The 27,525-nt window shown below is 42.9% G+C and overlaps 1 protein-coding gene across 11 annotated transcripts in view; it reads left to right on the top strand.

The window, feature by feature from the left end:
* The first annotated feature begins 8,680 nt into the window (after positions 1–8,680).
* Ldb2 (LIM domain binding 2) overlaps positions 8,681–27,525 on the top strand; it is a 345,604-nt gene continuing 326,759 nt past the window's right edge. For all 11 annotated transcript variants that reach the window (XM_041636613.1, XM_041636611.1, XM_041636612.1 and 8 more), the window contains exon 1: positions 8,681–8,945. In XM_041636613.1, the coding sequence (XP_041492547.1) occupies positions 8,814–8,945 (132 nt within the window). In that variant the 5' untranslated portion in view covers positions 8,681–8,813. The remainder of the gene's footprint in view (positions 8,946–27,525) is intronic.

The raw sequence follows: 27,525 nt of genomic DNA, 5'->3' as shown, positions 1-27,525 counted from the left end.
CCTAATTAATACAGCAAGGAAGGGACAATGCTAGACTAAGAATGGAGAAGCTTTTGCACTGGCCATATGGTCCTCTATAGGTCAGAAGGAGATTACAGCAGTCTTAGCCACAGTATTGGATCTTTTAGGATTCTAAAGGATTCCCCATGGCAAACAGTGTTCTAGAAAAAGGGATCCTGAACAGAGATCTTTTTTAAAAATTTTAATTTAACTTTGCATGTGTTTATGTGTGTGTGTGTGTGTGTGTGTGTGTGTGTGTGTGTGTGTGTTTGATGTATGTGGACAGGTCCATACACCAAAGCACATGTATGGAGGACAGATGACAACTTTGCAGAATCAGTTCTATCCTTCCCTTTACATGGGTTCCTGGGCTTTAACTAACTCTTTAAAACTTATTTATATATTTAGTTACTTATTACATTTTGTGTATGGGTGTGCTTATGCCACGATGTTCATGTGGAGATTAGAGGACAATTTACAGAAATGGATCCTCTCCTTCCACCATGTAGGGGGTGGGAGGTTGAACTAAGATCCTCAGTCTTGGCAATAGGCAGCCTCATCCTCTGAGTTCTCCTTAGCCCAGACAAACCTTCAAGTTATCAAATTTGCCGTCACTCTTTTTTTTTTTTTGCTCAATATATAACATCCCATCTGATTTGTAATAAGTACTCAACAAATCTATTCTTCACAAATAAGTAAATAATTTAAAAAGAGATTTTACACATCCCTGCTATGGATTTTACACAATCCAGCCTGTGCCCCGGATTAGTGTTGTAATTTGTTAGGACAATTCCTACATTTCATTCTGGTAAACTTTCAACCATTTAATGTACAAAAATACACTGAGCACCCCCACACATGCCTAGCCTCATGTGGAACATTTTTTTTAATGAATCATAAATTTGATTTCAAAATGTAAACGTCACTAAACATGCATACATGTTAAACCAATAAAATTTACAATTTCATTAATTTTTTCTTTTGCATAGGACATTACAATATAGAATCAATGCCTTACAAAATACATAACAAAGTTTTATCCGAGCAAGCCAAGGCCAGATTGGGAACTATACAACTGTAATATTTCACTGTAGTGATCCAGGAAAGACGGAACATGGCCTTTGGAAGCATGTTGGGAGCTAGGGTAGTCTTTAAAAAAAAAAAAAAGAAGAAGTTCCTATAGATAAGAAAATCTGGAACTTGATGGAAATGGCCTTGGACTCTCAGATTTTGCCTTGGGGTTTTGGCAAAGGATCCCACAGAAGTTCCGCTGATGGCTTTGCATGAAAAACAGTCACCTGGGCCTAGCCAACAAAACGGCAACAGAGATTTCCAGTCACCAAGGAGGATAGGAGCTCTGACATCACAACGCACCAGGCAAGAGCACTTAGTGGGCCCATGTGCGACCTGCAGGCCACCTGGCGGTGCACAAGAGCAAGGACAGATGTGAATACAATGAACAGCAATGTAGACAGGGTGTGATGGAATAGAAGTAGGTTATTCAGATTGTTGGCCAGAGATGGCCTTTCCAAAGGAGAAATACCCTTAGCTAAGAACATCTTAAGACTGTAGAAAATCTAGCCATTCAAGAACCCAAGCACAGATAGACAGTTTTAGGGCCAAAAGGAGAGAGTTTGTTATATCCCAACATGAAGTATCAGAAGTGCTGTGGTAAGTGGATGGGATCAGGGCAGCACTGACATGGCTGGAAGGTAGAGGAGGGACAGATGTCATTGAGTCAGAGAGAGGAGACCCAGCTAGCAAACGCTTTCAAGTTAGAAAGAAGAGGCACTTTACAGATGTTCAGCTGGTTGAAGGTTACCTCTGTGTTGAATGATCCAGTCTTGGATTTGACTACCAGTTCTTCAGAACTCAGCTATCTTTGCTGATTATGGGCTTTCTTGGTCATTATGAGTATTTGTTAGATTTTCCTTTTAGTGAAAGAGACATTAGAGAGCAGTAGGGATTGTCAAAGAAAATGATATCCAAACACTTCTTCAACTTCAGGGCTGAGAGAGTTCCAAGCTCTTTGACTGTGACCCAGCAACACCCTCCTTAAGTTCCAGGTTGACTGTGTATTTCCCAGGGCTGCGTAGCAACCAGCGAAGCTGTTGCAAAAATTACCTCTCGAATTTATAGCGCCAAAGAGCCTTTTAACAGGCATCATGCAAAAGCAATGAGGGAGCCCTTGAAGTCTCTGTTTCATGCGCTGAGAGAGGACTTTAGTTTCTTTTCTTGATGAAATACTTGTAAAAAGAAAGAAATAAAAAAGCAACACAATAAATAAGCAAAACCAGCCTCAAATCCCCAAGAATCAACTTAATGAAGATTGGTTTGTTTGGATTATAAAATAAAAGGATATATTCCTTCATGGCAGAGAAATCATGGTAGCTAGAATATAAGTTGCCTGATCATATTGCACCTGCAGCCAGGAAGCAGAGCACAATGAACGCTGTGCTCAGGGCCTTGTCTCCTCTGATTCAGTCCAGGAATCCAACCCATGGGTCCCATCCACTTTGGGTGGATCTTTCCTTTTCCGCTAATCTTTTTGGAAGCAGCCTTGTAGACACATCCAGAAGGGTTTCCATAGTGACTGCAAATGTGTGGAGCTGAGTATTAAGATTCATTACCACAGAGAAGTTTCATGCATGCTGGGGATTCTATTGGTGGATGAAATCAACATCCCACAACCAGCTCGGTTCTGGAGTCTGTCTGAATTAATCTACTCTCCATCGATAAATCAAATTGCTTGAGAAAAATATTTGCGTTGACATTCTGGACTGTGATAGTTTAATGGTCAACTTGAGGGATTGCATACATCTAGATGGCCTTTGGCATGTTTTGGGGAACAGGATTGACTTAATTGTCTCAATTGCTAAGAGAAATACCCACCCTAAATGTGAGTAGCACCTCTGGTAGCTGGAAGAAGGAAAGCCCCCCATCCCAGCATCATCTTGACCTTCGCTCTTGCTAATACATTGTTGCTGCTTCTCATACCTTTGTTGATTGGAGAATCAGCTTCTTTGGGCTTCTGGCAAGTAGCTCTCTGGGAATACTCGAGGCCTTTAGCTATAGTTTGGGACTTCTGAGGCACATAGCCTTACAGAATGAACAACTACCAAGTTTTCTACCTTCCTGGAGAGATAGCCATTGTTGGACTGCCTGGACCACACCGTGGAAGCCAATTTAAGGAGCCTCCTTTTAGCATGTAGTACTGCACTTCTTCTGTTGGAGAATACTGACATACATGGGTTAACCAGCACTTAAGTCACAATGTGCTTACCATGGATGCTATTCTAACATTGGCTTCATTTCTTTTTTAATCATTAAAGTATTATTTTTATAATTTGCATTTTGGGAGTTTTATGCCTGAGTACTCTCTTTACATTTCCACCTCTTCCCCTCCACTCCCTGACTCCCCTCTCTAATTCATGATCACTTAGGATTAGATTCACCTCCTACCATTTATTTCCTCTTCTTCCTGGTTGCCTGTCATCTTTGATGTCAAGCCTGTTTGTTTGCACAGTGTCTCTTCTGTTGGCTGTGATACTTCTCAGCCTTTCTGCTTTGTCCCCTCTAAAAGATCCTCAAGGAGGACCACAAGTGTCACCTTCATTGTGAAGCCCTCCTTGATTCATGTAGTCAGATGGATTGCTACTCGTTCTCATTTATAAACTAGAAGATGCATGTCGTATGATGCCCTCGTTTTTTTTTTCTGGTCCATCTCTATCGCTGATGACCAGTTCCCACTCCAGCCTATTCTCTGAGCTCCTGTTATAGCTCCACGGTGCTAATTTCCCTTTGTTTCTGTGATTAGCTCATTCTTGTAAACTCTTCTAATAAAATATTAACCATTACAACCATGTCGTGAATGCCAGATATAGTTGCAATCGACTTACATTCATGAGTTTATACCATCTTGGGCAGATGTTATATAGGATTGTTATATAGGCTGGTGCCATTTTACAGACAAAAATATTGAAGCACAGAGCAGTTAGGTGCCACTGTCACACAGCTAAATGTAGGGTTCTGTGATTCAAGGCTGGCTGGTGAAACTCCAATGTTTGGCCTCGAAAACTGTATTTCCACTCTAAAGACCCCCGACTTGAACAATAAAAGCCCCATGATGCCCTAGGCTTGCTGCTGGCACCCTGCTTAGTTACTAGAAAGCAGAGATTGAGTTTATGGGTCTCCCCCTTCCCTCACATCTCCACTTCACCTTGCATGTACCAGTTAGCCGAATGTGTGTTGAGTACAGGGCAGACTAACAGTGTAAGGCCCAGGCACTAGTAAGGAATGCCAAAGGCAAAGAGGGAGCCCTGAAGAGGGGTGAGAAAACTGGCTTTTTCAAGAGAGCAGCGCTGGGTGGAAGGATCTGGCAAGTATGTCAATGAACACTGGAGAGAGACCAGTCAAAGAAGAAGCTGGGACCCAGGATGGTAAAGACCCTGGGGGGATGGAAGGCAGGAAAGATCCAGCTGCCATGAAGCCAGGAATGAGACCAACAGCTGCCAGAGATGCTAGTTTTCTGAAGAAAGATGAAGATGAGAACTGGACCTGGTGAAATCCTTCACTTTTGAGGTTGCAGGGAACCATGTCAGTGGAAGGCAAAGCAAATATCCTCTGCACTAAAAGTAAGTTACTCATTGTAGCTTAGGTTCTGAGCTGAAAGAGTTGGGTGGCTGCTTAGTGCACCTAGAATATCTGGGGGAGGATGTTTAGAATTTAGTCAATGCTCAAAATGTTAAGGAATATGTGAATAAGCATGCCTTAATTGTTGAGGGCCGTATAGCAGTTGCCTGGCCTTGTACTTGCTCATGCTTGGTTGGTATGGAGACATCACCTCTTGAATTTTCCTATTTGCACTATAGGGTTGGTGGGCACTTGATCTCCTTCACTTGTGGGCCAGACTCAAAGGTGGTTACTCAAGAGGCAGGCAAGGAAAGGACAAGACAAAGGCAAGCAGAAAGGTGATGTTTTCAAGTCAGCACGTAGCAGGGGCTAGAAATTATGGACCATGAGGTGGCTGGGAATGGCTAAACCTGGCTTCAAGAGAAGGATCTAGGATAGGAAGAGGGGGCGAGGAGAACTGAGAGTGTACAGGATGAAGAATAAATCCGACACCCAGGGTCTCCTTATCCCCTGCTTCTTTCACCATTTCAATTCGCCCTTACCCTTTAAGTTCCCCCAGCGGCCATTGACTACTCTCAGGATGAGGAAATGCTGAAGACTAATCAGGCAAAGGGTATCTGAATTTTGTCTCTAATTTGTACCTACCACATGTTCTTGCAGAACTTTTGTAGTTTCCTGCAGCCTCAGTTTTCTCTTCTCTAAGATGGGGATAGCAATCAAATCAGCCCTACAGATTTACTGTAACAATAACTGAGAATATTCTACTCATTACCTGAGTTCTGAGTCTTCAACACAGAAGCGCATTGGAGTAAATTCTAGTAACTGGCTAGTGTCACTTTTCATGTGGAAGTCTTCAGAGGAAAGAGTGCAGAAAGGACAGAGCTCACCCAAAGGAAGATTTAAAAAAAAAAAATTCTCTCTTTGTTCGGCTCTGGAACTCCTTCTATAGACCAGGCTGGCATCAGAATAAGAGCTCCACCTGCCTCTGCCTCCCAAGTGCTAGAATTAAAGGTGTGCGCTATCACACCCCTCTTACCTCTCATTTCAACTTCTTGCCATCACAGCATGCACTTCATCTTGAAATGATGCTCCCGATGTTGGCCAGTTCTTCTCTGAGGTATCTACCTGACAGTCACTACATAGGTTGGGCTTTTTGCTCTTCCAGCTTCTGATTGTCTGTGTTCTTTAACACCAAAGCTGGAAAAAGGTACTCCATGATTATAACTGTGCTTGAGCACATAGGAGAAGGTTTTGATAGTATTGTGCTTATTGTGCTTAGCAGCGATCTTATAAACTATGCTCTATCACTGTTCCCACAGCAGAGGCAATAACGGAAATAGATTTTGGATCTATCCCTATCCATTGTGAAAGTTAGTAGAATAGCTAACAATTAATTAGAAAGGGTTAATCTATGTGGCCAGTGAATAGACTCAGTAGGTCAAGGCATTGGCCTCAGAAACCTTGAGCTATGTGCTTCTGATGCCTATAGTCCATGTAAATGTGGATAAGAGATCTGGCTTCACAAAGTTGTCCTCTGACTACCATATGCATCCCCACCCCCCAAATACCATAATAGAAAACGGTTAATGCAGAAGGAGGTAATTTAACTGAGTAGAATGGTGAATGGGTATTTGTAGGGAAAGAAGGGATGGAACTATAAATGTTCACACATGAAGGAAAGATTGTTTCCTTACAATGATAAAAGATCGCAAGTAAATAGTTAATAAAGGACAAATGAATGAATGAGAGAGAATGAACGAATGAACCAACGAGAAGTGAAGGTCTTGTCCAGCCCCAAGTTCCTGGGTAGCATGAATATAGAGAACCTGGACATTTTTCTCCCGGCATTGAGATGCTAAAAGCAAGAGCATAGGATATGGTAGGTGTCTGTTTTCTATGCTAAACATTCTAATTGGAGGAAGGCTGGATTGCAAGCAAGGAGAGGACTGTAAATCTGTGAGCAGGGGACCAGTTTGAAGGCTCTCGAAGGTACAAAGCTGCAAATCCATAGAAGAGGAGCAAGGCTGGGGAAGTTGCATGGGGAGTGTTAGGTACGAACTGAAAATATTTGCAGTAATACATGGGAATGCTTTGCACAAACAACCCAGAGCGAAGCGTTCCTCACTGGGAGCACAGTTCTCCCTCTGGATGGAGTTTGGTTGCTATTGGGCTGTATGCAACCGCTCAGGAGTGCCTTTGAGCCTCATACTGAGATGAAGAGGCAAACACAAACCCAGGCAGGCTCTGAACTCTAGGAATGCTTTACTGGGGGAATTTATGCACAAGGAACCGTTGGCTTTTGCAATGGCCACCATACTGAAACATAAATCACACTGAATTTGTTTGAAATCTCTTCTTTAGGTGGGTGTATGTTTTGACAAACCTTGCAGCAAATTTGGCTCAGCTTTTGGATTTGTAATGAAACCTGAAACCCCGCATGCTGGCCTGCCTTGGGGTCTCCAGACACATGTTCTGAGCAGCCTTAGAGTAACGCCTGGCCTAATCCCATCCTGGCAAGTGAGGGACTGTGCTGGGCTGTGCTGTGGAGTGGAAGCTGCAAGCCTTGCTTGTAGGTGGGAGACAAGACTGATCAAGACAGCAAGCTGGGGACATTTTTAACCTATTCCCTATTGACAGGTGACTCTAAAATACCCCAAGCCATGACTGGGGCAGAAAGTTAATTAATCTGCTTATTAAAAAGAAGAAATGTCTCATTTGCATGCATTTGCATTCAGGTCTTATATTTCTCTTGCTTTTTGGTGGTCCTTGCTCCCTTTTCCCCCTTAACACCACCGAATTAGCTAGGTATGGACTCTGCCTTTCTGTTTTCTGGGGCTGGGCTTTGTTTAAGTGCCATGTATCTGGTGAACCCCAAAGTCAGCACAATTGGGTGCTTTTCTAGATCCCCCTAATTCTGTGTAGCAATTCTCCCCTCCCACGGGCTATCTGAGGTTTCTTCCACAACTGACCACTCTTGGGAAGCCAAGACTTCATCCCCATCAGAGTTGGGCATGTTGCTTGGGGAACAATACATTCAACCTGCAATTTCTTACTCAATTGAATTTTCCATGGTCATTTTCTGAGAAAAAGGGATGTTTTCTCCTTTGCTTTTTCTATCTTACTGGGCAGTCTGTTTTTGTTTGTTTGTTTGTTTGTTTTTGGAATTTTTTTTTTTTTGTAGAAATAAAAGCCCATTTCCTCTTGGATGGATTTTAATGGCTCCACATCCAGGTTGGGGTGATACTGCTTTTTCCTAAGACTGAGCAACCTGAATGTGGGACCTCTAAAATCACCTTTAAAGGGCTTGACTAAGGCTTTGGGAGAACAGAAAGGGGGCTGGGCATATGGGTAGTTTGTAAGGGGGCGGGAGGGAAATGCTGAGGCACAGCTGGCTGTCCAAAGTACAGCAGGTACAGCCAAAAGTCTGCAGGGAGGTGAGAGGCCAGAGGCATCTTCCCAAGGGAGTGAATCACCAGCCCAGTTCTGAGGGGCCAGAGTGCCAGTGTTACTGGGTTTGGGAGGCATCCTATTTCTGATACATTACAACAGTGTGGCTGGTCAGGGGCGAGAGGCTCAGGCAGGGGATGAACCCACCTCTATGCTAACAAGCTTAGCAATCATGCTGTGCTGGGTCTTGGCTGGAGGGGAAAAAAATTAAAACTCAGCCTTAGACCTCTTGTCAGACTATGAGGAGAATTATATTTTTGAACTAGTCTACAGTGTGGACAGGAAATGACCTCTTCACCAACTGCTTCTTTAAAAACAAGCAGTGGTGCCTCTAGCTATCCAGCCTGCTTCTCTCCTCTCTCTCTCTCTCTCTCTCTCTCTCTCTCTCTCTCTCTCAACTCCCTCTCCCCCTTCTCCCTCCTCCTTTCCTCCTTCCTTTCCTCCCTTCCTCCCTCCCAACCTCCAACCTCCGCTCTCTCCCTCTCTGAGCTCCAGCGCTCCCTCCCCTCCCGCGCTCCCTCCCTCCCTCCCTCCTCGCTCCCTCTCCTCTCTCGCTATAGAGGGCTCCCACAGCACTTCCCAGCCAGTGTGTTCAGCCTGCCTGCCTGCCTGCCTCCGTGTGTGTGTGAGCGTGTGTGCGTGCGTCTACTTTGTACTGTGAAGAACACAGCCCATGTGCTCTGCATGGACGTTCCTGATACTCTGTTAAGCTTGATTTTCGACAAGCAGGCAAGATGTCCAGCACACCACATGACCCCTTCTATTCTTCTCCTTTCGGCCCATTTTATAGGAGACATACACCATACATGGTCCAGCCAGAGTACCGAATCTACGAGATGAACAAGAGACTGCAGTCTCGCACAGAGGTAAGTTCTCCAACCTTGGCGTGTGTTTGTGGATTTAAAAAAGAGAAAAAGCTGTGCATGGGCTTTTTCCTGGGGTTCTTGGCCGAATTCTATGGGAAGTGTCCCACCAGCTACTACCACATAGGTGGAAAAAAGCGCAGCAGGATGAATCCACGAGTTTGAATGCTGGGTTTCCAGGGACAGTAACTCTTGGAGCTGGGGACAGTTTTTGCCGGAATCTTAGAATCTGGAAATAGACAAGCCAGCACTTGGTTCACATGTGGGGTCTCTAGAAATGTAGATTGTTCAGAACTCTGATGTTTGTAGGTTTAGAGATGGTCCTGTTTGTTGAAATATAAATTGCAAGAGATTTGTGAATGTTTGCCTCTCTCTCTCTCTCTCTCTCTCTCTCTCTCTCTCTCTCTCTGTGTGTGTGTGTGTAATAATATATACATTTAGTTGCAAATTCCAGAGGAAGTCTGTTTTGACCTACACTTACTTTTTCAAAGTGACTAAAATCGAGGTAAAAGGGACGAGAGAGGAGCCCTGCCTACTTCTCAGAACTCCCTGGAGGTGGGGTGGGACACACACACACACACACACACACACACACACACACACACACACACACGTTTGCCTGTTTCTGTGTTAAATTCAGAAACAGGTTGATTGAGGCAGTGGGGTTCTCTGCTTTCTTCTCTCTCTGATGGTTGTGCCTCCCAAGATTCTATCTTGGGACAGGAGCTGGTTTCCCATTCTGGCAGGCAAGAGGTTTAGGCATTTGTGATCAACCCCTTGAGAGAGGGAGACTGAGCCTCCCAGGCAGTGATCCCATCCAGGACTTCTTTAGAACTTTCCAAATCAAATGCGAAACTCCAGGCTTCTTGCTCACAAGCTCACAATTTAAATATTTAATTTTTCTCTGGGCTGGTTGAGAGGCAAGGCACACTGCCTAGTGCTCATCTGCCTGAAGTTGGGACTCGACTTGGTATTCAAGTGTTTTTTGTAGGTGTGTCAAAGTCTCTTGAGGAAGTAGAAGTCTCTGGGAATTGAGTTTTCTCTGCAGAGGCCAAATACCCAGAAGAATCATGCCACAGATGTGTTAGGGGAATAGCTTTTGTTGGTATTTGGAATGAAGGTTGACTTTTAACTCTGGGGAAGGATTCGAGTAAGTTCGTATGGTAAAATAAAAAAACAAAACAAAATACACTTGTTTTGAGTTGTCTACGGAGCCATAGAGAATTCCTGATGTTTAATGTATTGAATAGGGCTAACAAGATGTGACCTGCTTTCTGATTGGTTAACTGCTGGACAAGAGCTTGTGTGTGTGTGTGTGTGTGTGTGTGTGTGTGTGTGTGTGTGTGTGTTAAAGCCTGGCTGTCTTTATCACTGTTATTGTCTTTATATGTTAATACACCATGAATGTTAAATAAAATTGCTGGCACTGTGACTCTTTCTAGAAGCCAGAAACTCCTGTACAGTGTAGACTCTTATGCTTAAAGTGCCGAGTTCTTGGCAGTAAACAGGATTGTGTGTGTGTGCGTGTGTGTGTGCCTTCAGTGTGTTGCTTGTATGTGTGTGTTACAGTTTATATCTTCAATTTCGATCTGTGTAGCAGTGTGTTGGAATCTCCAGTCCCTGTCTAAGCTATCTGCTGGCAGAGCCTGCTTTCAGAATTTGGAGGATTGGGAATGCCTTAATATTGTAATAAAACTTTGAATAAACAAGAACAACTCTTTTGCTAAGAATGACTATTTCTAAAAACAATTAAAGAGACCATAGGCCATGGGAGCTTAGTCCTTGAAGACAGGGTTTAAAGATATCCTGTGTCCAGCTTACTTAGAAAGTTGTTGAGGCCTTGTGGAGGGAGTCTTTCACCCTCCTGTGGGTGAAGTGTGGTAGCTAGTCTTGGTCTGTGTGCCTCTGAACCCTTCCACAGCCCCAGGACAGCTAGCTTGAGTTGGAAACCTCCCTTCCTCCCTGGTCCCCATACAAATCCCTAAGATGGAATAGATTCCCCACTGCTTCATGTTTGAGATGTTTGGAAAGTCACCCATTAGTAGTACGCTTTTCCAAAACGACACATTAATCTTTTTGAGAGCTAAACCCAGGAACTTCCAACTTTTGGATAACAGGCTATGACTTTGAAAGATTTTGCTCTTAGTGCAGCTGAAGAACTGGGAGAGGCAAGTTTGTTTGGACAAATCTTTGAGTTTTTAATTTGTCCTGACAACAAAGTATTGCAAACTATTTTTTTTTTAGTGTGTTTCTGGACTTAACCTCTATACAAGTTCCTGCCTATTAAGTCTTTTAAAAGTAATTTTCTACACAGTTACATTGACACTTTTGTATCTGTTCAAGAAATTTGTTTTCATGGCATATGAAAAGGATAAAAACCATAAATTGCTTCTAATATATATATATGCATACCTAAGTATTCACGCTAAATATTAAAATTTGATAATAATAATACGTAGGTAGAGAAAAATATAGCTTTGCATAAAAAAGCTACAGGTAACTTTACCAGTGCTGGTTATTTATTATGCAGCTGTCCTGCAGCCCGAATAGGAACTGATCACAGTCACTGCATACTGCAAGACCGAGCTGTGCACACACGAAATTGGCTAGCGATCACTTTTAGAATTCAGTCAAGGCACACAATCATTGGGGTCTCCTCTCTCTTTTTCTCTCTCTCTCTTGCTTCTCCCACTCTTCCCTGCATGGTACAGTACTATTTTATTAGCTCCTGATTCTTCTCTCTTTTTCTCTCAAGTTTGTGTTCTCTTTGGAACATCTTCTTAGCTAAGAAGAAATTACAACAAATAATTAGAAAGATGACTCTCTTTAAAAAAAAAAAACGAAGTCAAAAAAATAAAAAAAAAGGAAATAAGCTATAGTGATAAACTCATGCAGAAACAGGACATTGCTCTCTCTCCCCTTGAGTGACTGACTCCAGAATATTCGTCTGTGTACATTTCTTCCAGTTAGATCCACGTCCTGCAGACACTGGGTAGTATTGGTTTGAAGAGCATTGGGTTGGAAGTTGGTCCTATTTCTAGCTCATTCTTGTCCCTCACTTAACTAGCGAGGGTGGAGTCTGGATTTTCTCACCAGCAAATCGCCTGCCATTTCCCTTGAATTTGAAAACTCCAAATGGTTTTGCCTTAGTACGAAAAAGTATCAAGAAGCAGAGTGAAGCCTGCAGACGTTGTGTTCTGTGTGTGCTATTTAGCTCCAACTTACAAATGGTAGTGAAAGAACCAGCTATTCCTGTAGAAAACTTGAAAGTCTGGGTCCTGCTAGGCTTGGTACAGCTGGCGCCGGGATGGCAAGCCATTCCCGGACTAAGTAGGTCTTCAATTAACATTTGCTGACTAGCAAACCTGGAGATAAAAGGGGTGGGGGGTAGAGAGAACTTCAGAACCTTGTCACTGAAATTACAACAACAACTCTGCATCTGTGAGGGGCCCGGGACTCCCTGAGGAGCTGTCTTACCCCACACCCCCCACGTTTGTTTCATTATCATGAGGTCATTTAACTCCCTAATCTTTGTGGTAAAGCAAGTATTTAAGAGATTGGACCTAACCTCTTTAGGAAGGAATACGAGCCCATCACAAAGTAAACAGCCAACACTCAACTCTATTTTAACTGAGGATGCCTGTACTAAGAAATAAAATCTCTTTGCCACATTAACACCTTAGGAGATTTGGATAAATGTGTGAAGTCCCCACCCCATCCCCACCACCAAGCTGCCTCACTCTAAAAGGAAATTAAGAGAAACTTGGAGTTAAGTACCACTGTTTTTCATGAGCAGTGGGAAAGGGTTACATTTTCTATTTAGGACTCTACCATAAATTGACCCCCATGTCTTCCAAAATCCATTTATTTGAATGGTTACACAGTGCAAATTTCTTTTGGAAGAACACGACCACACAGTGATATAGTTTAATTTAACATGGTGCAGAGACTCCAATCAGATAGGACATAAAAAAATATATATATCTTCTAAAGACTTCAAGATTAAAAAAAAAAAGACTTTAGGATTTGTTTTGTGAAAAGCTACAACAAAAACAAAAACAGCCATTTAAAAGAAGTCCACACTGTGAAAGGAAAATATAGGTGTGGTGTCCTAGGGTTCAAAGTACTAGGAATTAGAGTGGTGAGTTGGATAATATTGGATTATTGCAGAATTTTAGTTAGTTCATCACGTGGCTTAACAACAATTCTTTGGTACTGCAGATAAATTTTCAATGTCTTGTTCCTTCAATGCCAATGGTTAAAAATGATTCCGTTATGAAGATGTTTTGAACTCTATTTTTTTCATGTTGTTATTGCACTGATTTTAACAAAATTACATAAAACAACAGTAACTTGTAGTATCCTTATTTTTTTAATCAACATCATACATCCTATTGCAAATGAGAAAACTGTGACTACAATGGGAAGCAGTTCACAGGAGGAGTTTGTTAGAATTATAGTGTTTAGTGTTACACGATTGAATATGGATGCTTTGAAATGTTTGAAGACCTTGAAATTCAAATCTACTGCTTTTCACCCTTCCTCAGCTCAACTCTGAAACTCCCCAGGAATGGTGAGAGGGGAGAAGGGTTTGCTTTGTTCCTTTATTTCAGCTACATTTGTATATACTTAGTCACAGGGTTCCAGGCTGTAGCACCATGCTTTTTCACAGAAAAGCTCAGTACCCATGTTGGTTTGGATGGAACCTGGTCACAGCAAGAGTAGCTACTTTGGATAGATAGGAAAAAAGAAAAATGTTGTCATACTTGGGTGATCTCTCCCTCTAGGAGTTTAGAAGGCAAACTTGCCATACCCTGAGCTACATTATAGGAAATATTCCCAGTGTTCAGCTAGAAAAGGAGGACTGCCCACGTTTTCCAGAGGAGGTTGCGGAGGATTTGGAAAGGGGTGTCAGTGAGAGCAGCCATTTTGAAACTGCTCAGTTTCATCAGGTCAGTTTTTAAAATGGGAACTTCCAAACTCCTCTTTTTTCAAGCCACCTACATGGCCTCAGCAAACAGACACCAGGGCTCGCGCGCACAGAGTTCCTTATCCCGAGGCCCCCCTCCAGCCCCATTTTCTTGCGACAGGAACTGTTTTTAATTAAAAAAAATTGCTGCAAACTAACTATTTGTAGGGAGCCAAGAAGAAGAAGAAGAAAAAAGGAATCTTTCAACTCCCAGTCAACACAGATTCTTATCAGGTGAAATCAACACACATTTATGAAGTAGGATTTAAACATGATGTAGATATTTGAGCCCTTACATTTTTTTTGTTTGTGTTTTCAGAAAGAAATTAATTTAAATTGTGTGGATAATGCTGCTGTAAGTCTCCTTTTATTGCAACCATCCCCATTAACTTATTTTTCAGAAGGGGAGCAAAGCACTCTTTTTGGGAGTAAGCAAACAGCTACAAACATCCCCTTTTGGGCACTATGGCATTCTGTTTTTTTGGTTTTATTTTGTTTTTTCATTTATTTGAACCTAGACTTTTGATGTTTTTTTTTTTTTTTTTTTTTTTTTTTTTTTCCAGACAGGGTTTCTCTGTGTAGCCTGGAACTAACTCTTTGTAAAACAGATTGGCCTCAAACTCAGAGCTTCGCCTGCCTCTGCCTCTCCACATTGGGGTCAAAGGCCTTCACCACCACACAGCAGTATTTTTTCTTTTAGGATAAATTCTGCCAGTAGCCGTCAGAACATAGGCTCACCTGAATAACTTAACATTCAGTTATTCCTTCAAGAATTCCCCTATTTCAGGCAATGACAGTATCAAGCTATGGAAACATACTTTTTTTTTTTTTTGACCCATTCAAAGCTTGTAATTGGGCGATAGAATGAGACTTAGAACAAATGAGCATAGTGAGGCACCAGGATGGATGTTAGGAAGGTATCATGGGTGACTATGGGTAGAAAAAGAGCACCCTGAAAGATAGCTGGCAGGACCCTGAAAGATAGCTGGAAGGATTACTGCTATCATCTGTGGTATGTTTACCCTGTTCAGGACAGTCCTTGGTGTGCTAACTGCTTTACTTCTGCAGAGAAGTAAACTGGGAAAGAGATGTTTAAATCAGTTGTCTTAGGTGACCCGTGTGACTGCCACTTGGCTTCAGAGTTCCGTCCTCTGCCACAGCACCCCTAGAAATAAGATCTACCAGCGGGAGTCTCGGTTCACCCGCATAAACGTTTGAATGTCAATGCCTTTGTTTTCTTCCCAGGATTCGTTGACTTTCAGAGGGGGCTTAGGGAGTGAGTGGCTACCACATAGGGCATACATGACTCTGATATGAATTGGGTGTAGAACAAGATTCTAAGAAACCATCTGAAAGGTCAGGAATGGAAAGTATTCCTGGGTTATTAGGAAAGACACTGAATCAAGTGCCCTATAGAAAAATATTTAATGAATTCATTTTACCAGAAGGGTCTCTGAAACTATAAACTGTTATACATAGCTTTTTGATAGCTTTATGTATTTTTTTTTTTGCTTAAAATATATCTACTTTTCTCTCTAGTGCTTGACTATTTATTAATGCTGATATTTGGGTTGTCCTTTTCTGGTTTGTTGATTGTGCTTTTCGGGACAATGTCTTAAAGTATAGCTCCAGGTGGTCTGCTACTCATTTTGCAGACTTGGGCTGACCTTGAATTTGGACCAGTTTTCCTGTTACAGCATCCTGAGTGCTGGGATTATAGGCATGGGCTGCCAGGCCCGACTCTGGGTTAATTCAAACAGTAGCAGAATGAGAAAAGACAGAACTCTAGTTTTGATGGTTTCTCGATTGGTAAGAGGAGTCAACATAGGAGTCCTATGTATTAAGAGATTAAACTGGCATTCAAATTTGGCATAGCATGGGATTCCTTTGCACATAATCAATTAAGAATAGGAGATAAATAGGAGGAACAACTCCTATGTTTGAGCTTCTTCTTATCCTAACCAATCCATTCCAAAACTGTAGCCAGTGTGTCTACCGCTAAAGTCTATAGTTCTCTGTGGGAGAAGAGGTTTCCTTCCCAAGCTTGCAGCCCGCCCTGGCTACCTTAGAGACCACAGTTGTCTGCCTCTGATGAGAGATAAGATGAATCTTTGATCCTCTGCTGTGCCGGGTATGCAAGCATACTGGTTCTCCCTTAAGAGATAAGGAAGAGAGAACAAGGCTGCTTACATCCCCCCAGGAGCATCCTAGAATCTCTAGGGGCGGGGCCTTCTGGCTTCTCACATTCACGCAGGCAGGAAAGCTCTGTTCTGGCTGTGCATCCCCTGGCTGCTCTCACCCTCTTAAGGGATCTGCAGGTAGATCCTGCATTTGTATCAGCCCCGACACAGTCCATCCTCCTCCTTTGAAGATTCAGCCTGCCAATTAAAAAAAGAAAGCATAGAAAGTGGACAGACCCTTCTGAAGAGGGCCTTTTCTTGTCCTGGTGATGTCATGGTCCCCATCGTCACTTTTCCAGAGTGGAAGCTCCTGGCTTCCACTCCACCTTACAATCCCTTCTCCATAAGATGCCCAGGGGTATATTTGGTGTTTCCCCCTTGTACCCAGCCGAGGCACCTAAGAGCCTCCTCAGGCTTTAGGACCAACCTACCCATTCCCTTCCATGCAGAGGGACTGCTCTCTGATCTGTTAATTTGCCCAGTTGCTCAGTGTCTCCATCTCAGTTTTTGCCCTTTTCTGGGGACTAGGCCACCAGCAGCCTCCTACGGAAAAGCCTATCACTAATCGGAAACCTACTGTAGGTTAGAATTTACCAGTGTCCTGGCCTTCTTTACAGGTGACCAATTTCATTTCTCAAACAAACAACAAGCAAACAAACACACGGGAAGGTTAAGGTCCCAGTACATAACATAGGGTGTGAGGATTAATTTAAATGTCCCCTTCCCAGAGAGGTGTTTCTTAACCTCCCTCAAGGCACGGTCATTCTGACCACTTTCTCTCACACATGTCTTCATTTGCTTCAGAGGAATCTTTGTAAGCCGATATTTGCTGCTGGTGGTAGCTACTGCTGCTTTTGCTTCTGTCTCCTCCGCCTCCTCCTCTTCTTTATCATCATTTTCATGGTTTTATTAATTCTTGGGGAATGTCACATAATGTATTTTGATCATATTCACCCCTTCCGCTCCTCTTAACTCCTCCTACACCTACCTCCTCATCCCCTCCCAACTCCTGTTCCCACACTTAAAAACAAAACAAAACAAAACCCATCAAATTTGTGCTGACTTTATCCTTTCGGTATGAGGATATCCAATGGATTGGTCTACCTTCCAGGATCCTGGTGTCCTCTGCTTGTCATGAAGAGTGTAAGAAGCTGTCCTATTTAGTTAGTTATCTTGCCCATCCCCACTGTAAGTGGATAACATGTTGACAAAGGAAATTAAATTTTGTTAGCTAGTGTTTAGGATGACACTGAATTTGCTCATAATCTTCCACAATCTCCAGTTGGAGATGGCTCTGTGAGCCATCAGCCAGGGAGATATCGCTGCCTGTAGAGCATGACCTGAGAAAAGGGATTCATCTCTGTGAGCCTGCGTAGTGTGAATGTGTTGTGAAACTTCTGATTTCTAATTGAAAATAATGTTAATGATCCTGGATGTCTTACTTGATGTAGCCATGACTTTCTCCCAGTCTCCCCCCTTTTCACTTCTGGTCTTCTCCTCTCTTCCTGTACCCCCTTCCACTCTTCTCCACTCCTCCTTTTCTCCTTCTCCCCTCCCTCCACTTCCCATCTCCCTCTCTTCACCTCTCTGGATCTCCGGGTCTACCTAAGGCCCATAGTGATTGTACTTACTAGGTCATTTTGTATTTGTAGAATTTTCTTCAAGGACCACCAAAGAACTTACCTGAAGTGATAAGTGGAAATATGCATAATTACATCAGTTATGGAGCTGTGGTCTATAATAACACTGTATTTGCTAACTATATGGTGCTTGTCTGGGGGAGATACTTATACTTATCCCAATCATATTGACATTTAGCATTTGTGTATGTGTGCAACTTATGGTGAGGACAGCATAATAGTTTATTATTATTATTATTATTATTATTATTGCCACCAGGCCTTTGCCCATTTCTTGGAAAAAAGAGACTTCAACATTAATATTGCTTACAATGAAACATATTTAGCCTGAAGCCTTGTGTTTGTCTCCTATTTTCTGTGAAATTGTGGGGAAGTTCCATAACTTTTCTGGGTCGTGGTTTCATAGCCTGACTTTTACACTGTGAATGGCAGATGTTTATAACATGCCTGACGTGGAATAGGTGTTAAATGAAACTATGGTGTTGCCAGTGGTGTACCTGTTCTCTGCTCTTTCAGTAAGTTAAGTGTGGAACTCAGCTTGCTGTCCTTACCTAACTTCACAAACAGAACTTCCTGTGACATTTCCCATTGTGTTTTTGGTGCCCTCTGTGTATGTAATTTTTCTCTTAGGACTGGCTCTTAGGACTGCCTATTTAATGATGATGACACAGGAATCACATATTGTCCTGAGGAAGAGCAATGGCTTGATGAAGTGCCCATAGCTGCCCCAAGCCCCAGGTCATGATTACCCCTTAGAATATCCATGGCTAAGTATTAAATGTTGACCAATATATGAGACCAAGTGTATTCCATCCCATTGGAGTTCACTTCATCTTAGAACTCGGTGGAAGCAACTAAACATCGAAACGATCCTCTTCCACACTGCCTATGTGAGGCTGTCTAAGCAGCAATGCCAAGAGTGGGCTGGGGAGCACAGCTCTGCTGGCCTGGATGGACCATTTCTTCTGAACAGGAACACCTCTCCATATTCAGCCTCACAGGAGCTAGGTCAGCACTAGGAATCCAGAAGCACCCACTATGCGTCTAGAATGATAATAACCTTTCCACTAAAACATTAGGGTCCCTTGTGGGTTAGTCTTTTCCACGGTAGGCATGCACAATGTGATTTGGGGATGCACCAAGCTGTTCTGTGCAGTATCGTTCTGGACAGAGGGATCAGGTTCTCTGTACTCAGGACTCCTGTCCCTGCTTTCCTTTATATCACAACATAGTGCTAACCTGTCCCCCAAATTGCACAGTGGAGTCTCTCATTTGTTTATGGTGAAGTCTACATAACAGATATTTTCTAATGCTTTATTCATCAGACACTTGTGATTTTTATTAAGAGGTTTGTATTAATAAATAACTCATCATTGTCTCTGGAGATACATATTGCATAGTTAGAATATATCAAATTATTTGTAGATTAAACTTTCTGCCTCTCAGTCTCTATCTCTCTGTCTGTCTCTCCCTATGTACCTCTCTCTCTCTCTCTCTCTCTCTCTCTCTCTCTCGCTCACTCTCTAGAGGTGACAGGGCTTGGTAAATTTTACTTCCCAATGTAGGTCACTTATTAGTCTTCACGAGCATTGTATTGTGATACTGAAAAGTTGTATAGACAAGCAAAAGCTAAACCAATAAACCAGGCAGACCATTTGGCAGCCCACACAAAAAAAGCATCCATTCTCATGCCTTCTCATTTTAACTACGATTAACTTGCAGTTGACAGAAACTTCTTACTTAGAACTGGAGTGAAGCAATTGTGCATATTACCTGCTTTTAGAAGCTCTGATTCTTCAAATTCCATGGCATTCACGTTAATGAATCTTCGGCTTTCTGAACTGGAATAGATAGATGTTAGAGGTTGTCTACCCCCAAGTTCCTGATTCCGAAGTGCAGAGTCCAGACTCAGGTAGGGTTTCCCTGACTGTGATGTCAACTCAGAAGCCCTAGCAGGTTTGGAGAGACCTAACCCTAGAAACTAGAACTGTCCTGCACTGAGCCTCCTGCCAGCCCCCAGTGTGTGTCCTGGGATCGCACAAAAACCTGTACTTGCCAGGCTTCTTTCTCTCCTTTGGGCTTCCCAAACACATGAGAAGTATTTTTGCTCTGTAATATGAAGCTGTTGATGCTAAAACATGGACAAATAAATTTCTATGTTTTAATCTAAGATTAATTTCTTTGCCAATTTATTTTAAATGTCATTGCATGCACTTTCAAATAGGTACTTTCAAATTTTAAAGGCATCTGTACATGTTCACTGTAAAGTACTTGTAAGATACAACTATGATAAGATAGTAAATAAATATTCCTTTTTAATTTTACCATGCAAAGATTGCTATGAACATTTTGACTGTTGGATTTAAAGAATCCATACGTATTTATACATATACAGACAACTTTACCTGCTTGGGAACACAGTTGAGCATTCTTTTCATTTTGAACTTTGTTAATTTGTGCATATCTACAGAAGTATTTGTGCCACACATGCCTGTGGAGGTCAGAGCACAAATGGAAGCAGCTTTCTTTCTACCGGGTGGCTCACGGGAATCGAACGCAGGGTGCCAAGCCTGCCATCAGGCATCTTTATCCGCTGAGCCATCTCACAGACCATGAGTTTCATTTTGCATCCAGCTCTTTTAGCTAAAATGATGAACATTTTACCTTGTCCTTAAAACTTCTGAGATGTAATTCGAGCCGTCTGAATTATTCAGGCTTCTGTTTATTGTGTTTTCAAAATTAAAAACACGGACACACACACACACACACACACACACACACACTATTTGTTCCCCTTTACTGTACTTTGCACTCAATTAGTTCGACAGTCACAGCAATCAGCCTTCCCCCCACCCATATGAAGGAATGCAAGTATAAGGGAATTAGCTGAACACTGTGATTTCCAGCACCATTTGATGCTAGCCAGCAACCCTGAACCCAGGAATTTGTTCCTTTTTAAGACTGATCTCCCCTTCCGTCCCCTCCCCATTTGTGGACCAGGATGCTGTTTCCCCTCCCGCATTTCTTTCTTTTGTATTATTCCTAAGTGAAGAGGCAGACAGCCTCACACAAAGGTCTGTAAATCAAAAGACTTTCCGCACGATTCATTGGGGAAGAGGGAGCTGAAATTAATGGTAAGAATCAGTGTTGATCTAGAACTGGATAGTCTGGGTAGAGTGGGCTAATTTATGATTCCGTTTGAAGGACATCTTTTTGATTCAAGGAGAAAGAGTTGCCTCCAAATTGGGCTGTGTCATGAGGTGTATGCAATGCTATTTTATTGTCCTCGCAGGATCGAAGGGATCCTTGGGGTCAGGTACTAGCTTATTCACGCTCCTATCCCTGCCCACACCAGTTGATATTGGCTGTGAGCAACGCCAACCATGTTTTAAAGGCGTATTTCACAGAGGCTACCGTTTTGTAATTAGTTTCTGAATTATCACTGTTTTTCTGTGGGCAGTCTGTATGCTGGAAAGCAGCCTCATGCTCTGTGTCCCTATGGCAAGCAAATGGTCAGTTGCATCACACCTACCCTGGCATTTGCGTTAAGTACTTAACTTCTGAAGCCACGCACATTTATTTCTCTGCTTACGGGTTGCACAGCCTTAGGTAAGTTAATGCAGCATCTCTTTGTCCTGATTACCTTCGTGGGTAATGGGTGGTGATGGTAGAACTATGCTTCTAGGTTACAAAGACAATCTGAGATCATTTTTACAAAGTAAAATTTAACTACAATTACTGTGGTTTTCCATTTGCTAGATACGTCACATGGTTTCAGTGTGCTGTGCCTGACCAGAGGCAGAGAGGACAGCATTTCTGTTTCGTAGGAACTTAGCAGGGACACAGTAATTATTTATCAAGAAAAGTTCTTGAAGGACGGAATTTGGGAATTTGCCCATTTAGAAAGAATGTTTAAAAGGGCGTTTTAGGTAGAAGAACAGCAAATGCAAGTAAATTGAGCCTTGAAAGGTGATGTTATGTTTGAAGAGTGGGGCTATGGGCATGGTTAGGGCTCAGGGTGTGATCAAGTCGTTAAATATTTTCTAACCAACAAACCTCTCTCTGCCTGTGCAAATAATCCCAATCAGACCAATCAGACAGAATTAGAAGATACCCAGGTGTAATGGATGTCATTAAATGGTCCCAGGAAAACACGAGGGGTGGGTAGAAAACCAAAACGATCATCAGATAGGGAAAAAGGGAGACCACGGGAAACCGGGAGACCATGGGTTCATTCTCCGGGCGGGGGGGGGGGGGGGGGGCGGCAGTTTAAATGGCCTGTGGGAGTGGTCTTGACCTTCCCTGGGGAGGGGTTACCATTTGGTGTGCTTTCTCAGAGGCAGAGTTTGGACTGAGGCAACTCCCAGGGCAAGGAGCTTGGAATGGAGTTTACTGCACAGCATTCCAAAAATGGATGCCAAGGGGCTGGGGTGAAGCCCCCAACTAATCACAAGTGTGTGTGTGTGTGTGTGTGTGTGTGTGTGTGTGTGTGCACATGTTTGTGTATGACAGGTGGGATTGTTGAAAGTGTTAAGAATTGAATTTGGAAAGAAAGTAAAGGTTAAGAGTGTGGAAGTGTTGACATGGCCACCCAGGGCTATTGCTGGTCCTTATGCTTTAGAAATGGTCTGAGAGGTGGCTCAGAGGTTAAGAGCATTGCCTGCTCTTCCAAAGGTCCCGAGTTCAATTCCCAGCACCCACATGGTGGCTCACAATCATCTGTAATGGAGTCTGGTGCCATTTTCTGGCCTGCAGGCATACACACAGAATATTGTATGCATAATAAATAAATAAATATTTAAAAAAAAAAGAAATGGTAATATGGGCTTCAGTCGGGTAAGTCACAAGTAGCGTTCCGGCACAATGACTTTCCTCCTCTGTGACTTGGTTTTCTCTTCTGTAATAGGGGTTATCATATCAGTCATCTCCACTCCACAGGGTTGTTTTAGAACATGGCAGGAGAAAAGACCTTTTGGTCCTTCAGCCAAATCCTGGTGCATAATATGAGATCAGTCAGCTCCAGCTTCTGCTGTTGGACAAAGGGAATAAATGAGGGTATGTAGGGGTCTGGAGAGAAACAATTTGCTCTGCCTTCACTCAAGGTCATTGTGGTTCCTTGTGGGGAAAGGACTCCTGTCTGTCTGTACAGAGGAGGGTTTGGTGGATGGAGAAATGCACAAAAGAAAAATTATACACATTTGCTGCCTGGCTGTGCTATTTTTAGCCTTGCGCGTCTGAGGCAAAGGATAAATTTTCACGGTATTTTTTTTTAAGATGCAAAATTATTGTTAGCCAAGGTTATATAATTTGTCCAGGGATGAACCGTCCTTGTGCATCACGGAGGTTCCCAAAGAGGAAGAGGGAACCTCCAGCCGTTCTTTTGGAGACTAGGTCCAGGCTCTCCAGCCCTGCATCTTCTTTCTCTCGGTAGAATTGGGACCTTTAGAGAAAACCCAGCAGAACTTGATATAGAATTCTGAGAACACTTCCTCAGCTGGCAGCCAGAGTGATCCAAGGACCCCGAAGTGGTGTGACATTGAGTGATGGGAGAAGGGAAATGTAGCAAGCTGAGCCCTGCCACATTCAGGGGATGAACTTGAATGTCTGAGACTCAGCTCCCATGTTGGTAAAATAGAAAAGCCAATCCATCTCCCATGAGAAGACATCCCTAGTGCTGAACTGGAGGATGTAGGCAGATGACCAGGCTCAGGATGGAGTCTAGGTGGTATCTCCTCCCCTCCCTATAAGATCTTTCTTGTAAATTGCAGGGTTGTAGCCTTTGGCTCACTTGGCGATTATCTTGAAGCTTTCTCATCCCTTTCTCTAATTCTTAACGCAAGCTGGTTAACTTGGAAAGCCTTTCCCTTGCCTGTTTCCTCCTCTGATTCCCCTGGATTATACCTGATAGAAGCTCCAAGGTTCTTGCTTCCGCCCTGGAGCCTGTGATGGCACTGAGGTTGGTCTCTGTTTTACAGCTGCAACATTAAATGTGACATCAAGGTTCACAGCCTTTGAGCTCCTTGGGAGTCTCCTCTGCCTGTTTTTCTCCCACCTTCTAGGGGGAGAGGAGATTACTGAGTCACAGTATGTGCAGGCTTGCTTTTCTGCTCCAGTCTGGAGCCTAAAGACCAAATGCACCATGCACCTTGTCTTAGAACCTGCATCTAGAGATTCTTTTTGCCTGTCCTCATGAAAGCAGAGCAAACGCGGCGTTCTGCAATTACAGAGTTCAGGGGGTCCTCTGGACCATCAGAGTTTTCAGAGAGGTTAAAATTCATCTGAACCAGGACTGGAAAATAAGCTTAAGTAGTGTTAGTTTATTCTGTAAAGACTGTTAATGTCTGTTGGCTAAGTGCATTAAACTGCTTTGAAATGATCTCTTGTGTGTACTGTTTGCGACACTGCTTGCTGGGAGGGTGATTTAAACCTATTTTTTTCCCCGGACTCACAACTTTGCATTTATCCGTTGGAAAAAAATACTATATTTGAAACAAATAAACATGAAAATATGCTTTATTGTATTTCCAGGCATTTGCCTGAAAGAAAAATATGTCAAACCATTTATAGTTAGGAACTGAAATTTCTACCTTAATTCACTCCATTGTATATATCAGGAACTCAACCCAATATAATATTACCCACTTGCTGGAGACTTTTCTGAAGGGATACCAGATACTTTGGTATAAAGAGAGGATGGGGGAGGTGGGGAAAGAATGGATGGGGGATGGTTTTTAGCCCCAATTCTACATTTCCTTTTCTTTCTTTCTTTCTTTCTTTCTTTCTTTCTTTCGGAGGCAGGAGAAAGGCAGAGAAGAAAGGACTCTGCTGTTAGTTTTATTATGGCTTTGGTTTTAAAACCATTTAAGAAGTAGCAGTCACAGTGGCACCCTGCGGTGTCGGGGATTGAACTACACTGGCTTATTCATTCATCAGTAGCTGCTGTGTTTCTTTATTATGCGCTAGAGGATGAAGGACCACAAGGAAGGCCTGTCCTCAGGATGCTCTCAGGCTCGGAGGGAAGACAGCCAGCTAGGCATCTAGGTATGATAGGGAGCCACGGGTGTGATGGGGACACTAGGAATTGGCTGACAGCAGCAAGGATAAATGTTCAGTAAGGACTGGGCTACTGGGACATAAAAACGAGGTCTAGGGCACCGTTTACTCTCTGATGATTCTGTGTATCTGATGGTGTTTAGAGTGATGGAGATCCTTAAGCAGCTACAAGGAGGGAGATATTGGCAGGAAGCGTTGTTGTCCTGATCACGACTACAACCAGGTTCCTTAACCCATTGGAATCTAAACCTGGAGAGAGGGCGAGGAAAAGGCTGTTCCTCTAAGTCCGCATGAGAGCTGAAATGTCTCAAAATTAATCCCCTTTTTTTACCTGCCCATGAGAAATTGTCTGTGAATAGGTAGAAAATTTAATCCTTAACGAGACGTTGACCATAGCCCATAGCGATTTTGTGAAGCCTCCAGATTATTACAAAGTGAATTAAGAAAAAAAAATCCAAACCTGTTTCTCTCTCCTGTGGTGTATAGCTAGATGATGCTGAGAGAACTTCAGGAAAAAGTAGATTGTCGGAAGCTTTGATGGCGAGGAGTCTATAAAACTGAGGCAGGGGACTAGGTGAGGAAAATACGAACAATGACAATGATGTTCCCAGTACTGGCTGTGTGCCCAGTCCTGTGCTGAGATGCTCTTGTATCACTGACTCTATTGAACTATAGGCCTCAGATGAACCCTAACTCTCAGACCATAAAACCAAGGCTGAAATCAGACTTGTCATCATCCTTGGGTTTCAGAGTCAACAAGATCTGATGCTCCATGGCTTGATCCAGACTGTCCACGCCCAGAGAAGAACCTTATGACTCAACTCCACTACCTCAGTAGTTCTCAACCCTCCTAGTGCTGCAGCCCTTTACCACAGTCCTTCATGTTGTGGTGACCCCAACCATAAAAATATGTTCATTGCTGCTTCAATTTTGCCACTGTTATGAATCGTATAGCAAATATCTGTTTTCTGATGGTCTTAGGCAACCCCTATGGAAAGGTTATTTGACCCCACAAAGGGGTCTTGTTGCACAGGTTGAGAACCACTGTTCTAGACAATGTCACTTTCATAGATAAAGAAATTGAGACCTGAAGAGATCACATGCTACTCAGGGACTCCCATCCTCCACTGGGCGTCCACTGAAGCTATTGAGAAATCCACCGTGAGGGTCACATCTCTGTATATGTCTCAAGTTAAAAAACCAGACCTGTGTCATTAACAAAAAAATCCAAGGCTGGGGCAAAAAAAATCTAGAATATTCCAGGTAAAGTGAAGCTCTAATGCTTAAAGACGGTGGATATCAGTGCTGTCCTTCATTCAAACAATGTCTCTCTTCCAAGTAAGATAGACAGATACATCTGTGTGAGTTCTGTGGAGAGTATCCTGAGAGTGGCCCAGCAGCCTTACTATGTGCATGCATTGATGCTCGGTTGGTCTCCTGTTCTTCTTGGCCAGCTCTAGCTCTTTTGGCTTCATAGAGATTCTGGATTTTATCCCTTTCTCCTATCACCTTGTTCTGCTATCATTTGCAGTGTCGAAACTATCCAGCCGAGCGGGAGACTGTTTATTATTTAATTTAGTAACCTAGCATCACAGGACCTGAATTCTAATTGATGTTCATTATATTTTGATTGAAATCATGAAGGCTTTTAAGGGGTGGTATATTTTATCAGTAGAATTCAGGGCATATAGAAAGGAATTGAGATCCTGTGTCATGGAGATTGATGGAAATGGTTCCATAGGGATCATAGGATTTAGAATTGTTGGGAAGAAAAACATGCTGGTCAGAAGAAACAGATGCCACTGGACACATAGTCTGGGTCGGGTTTATTGATGCTTGGTTGGCCTCTGTACATTGAGATTACTCTACGCTTGAAGGTGCTGCTGCCATGGTACCCAATGTTTGGGTTGTGTGATCCAGTCTTCTACTGCTAGAATGAAATGGCTAAGATGAAGACAAAAGGCTCATTGGGTCCCTTGTTTAGAAATTTTAGTCTGAGATCAGGAGGACCCATTGCCTTTAGACCTCTGGTGGGGTTCTGGAATGCAACAGTCAGAACCTATGTGGAGTTAGCAGCTTATTTCATGGTAGAGTAACAAAGGTGGAAGAGAAAGGGGTCAGTGTCCCACGATTCCATTAAAATATACAAGCCCAATAACCCAAAAGCATCTCACTAGGTCCCATGTCCTATAGGCCCTATAGCATCCATCTGGGATCAAGCCATTAATACATGGGAATTGGGGGGGAAAATCACAGGGGAAGTTTTGCCTGTATCATGTTCAGACATCGCAGTGTGAATGAAATTTTGGGCAGGTGTTAACGTGGCTCCAGGTTTCTGGGAAAATACCCTTCTCTCTACTAGGAGTCCCAGCAACAATCAATGGGCTAAGCATCCAAAAGGAGTTTAGAAGCTATAGAGACACATGACTATAGGGTAGCTGGCCAGAGAGCTCAAGCATCTGGCACCATGGCAGCAGCACCTTTAAATGCAGAGTAAACTTCACATCTGTAGACTTACAGCTACAGAGGTCAGTCAAACACCACTAAACCTGTCCCAGATCTGGTTGCCCCCAGTGACATCTTGGGCCTTTGCCCCCTTTAGCTAGCATGCTCTTCTTCCCAACAAATCTAAATCTTTTACAGATGTGAAGTTTCAGCTAAGCTTCATTAACCAATGGTGGCTGGTAGGATTGCACAGTGGGTAATGCTCTTCCCTTGCAAGCCTGGTGACTTGGGTTCAG

This window comes from Microtus oregoni, unplaced genomic scaffold (genome assembly GCF_018167655.1).
Source record: "Microtus oregoni isolate MIOR12 unplaced genomic scaffold, Mior012 000049F_ref0000343, whole genome shotgun sequence".
Classification (NCBI taxonomy): Eukaryota; Metazoa; Chordata; class Mammalia; order Rodentia; family Cricetidae; genus Microtus; species Microtus oregoni.
The sequence above is the reverse complement of the archived record's forward strand: the minus strand, read 5'-3'. Positions and strand labels throughout refer to the sequence as shown.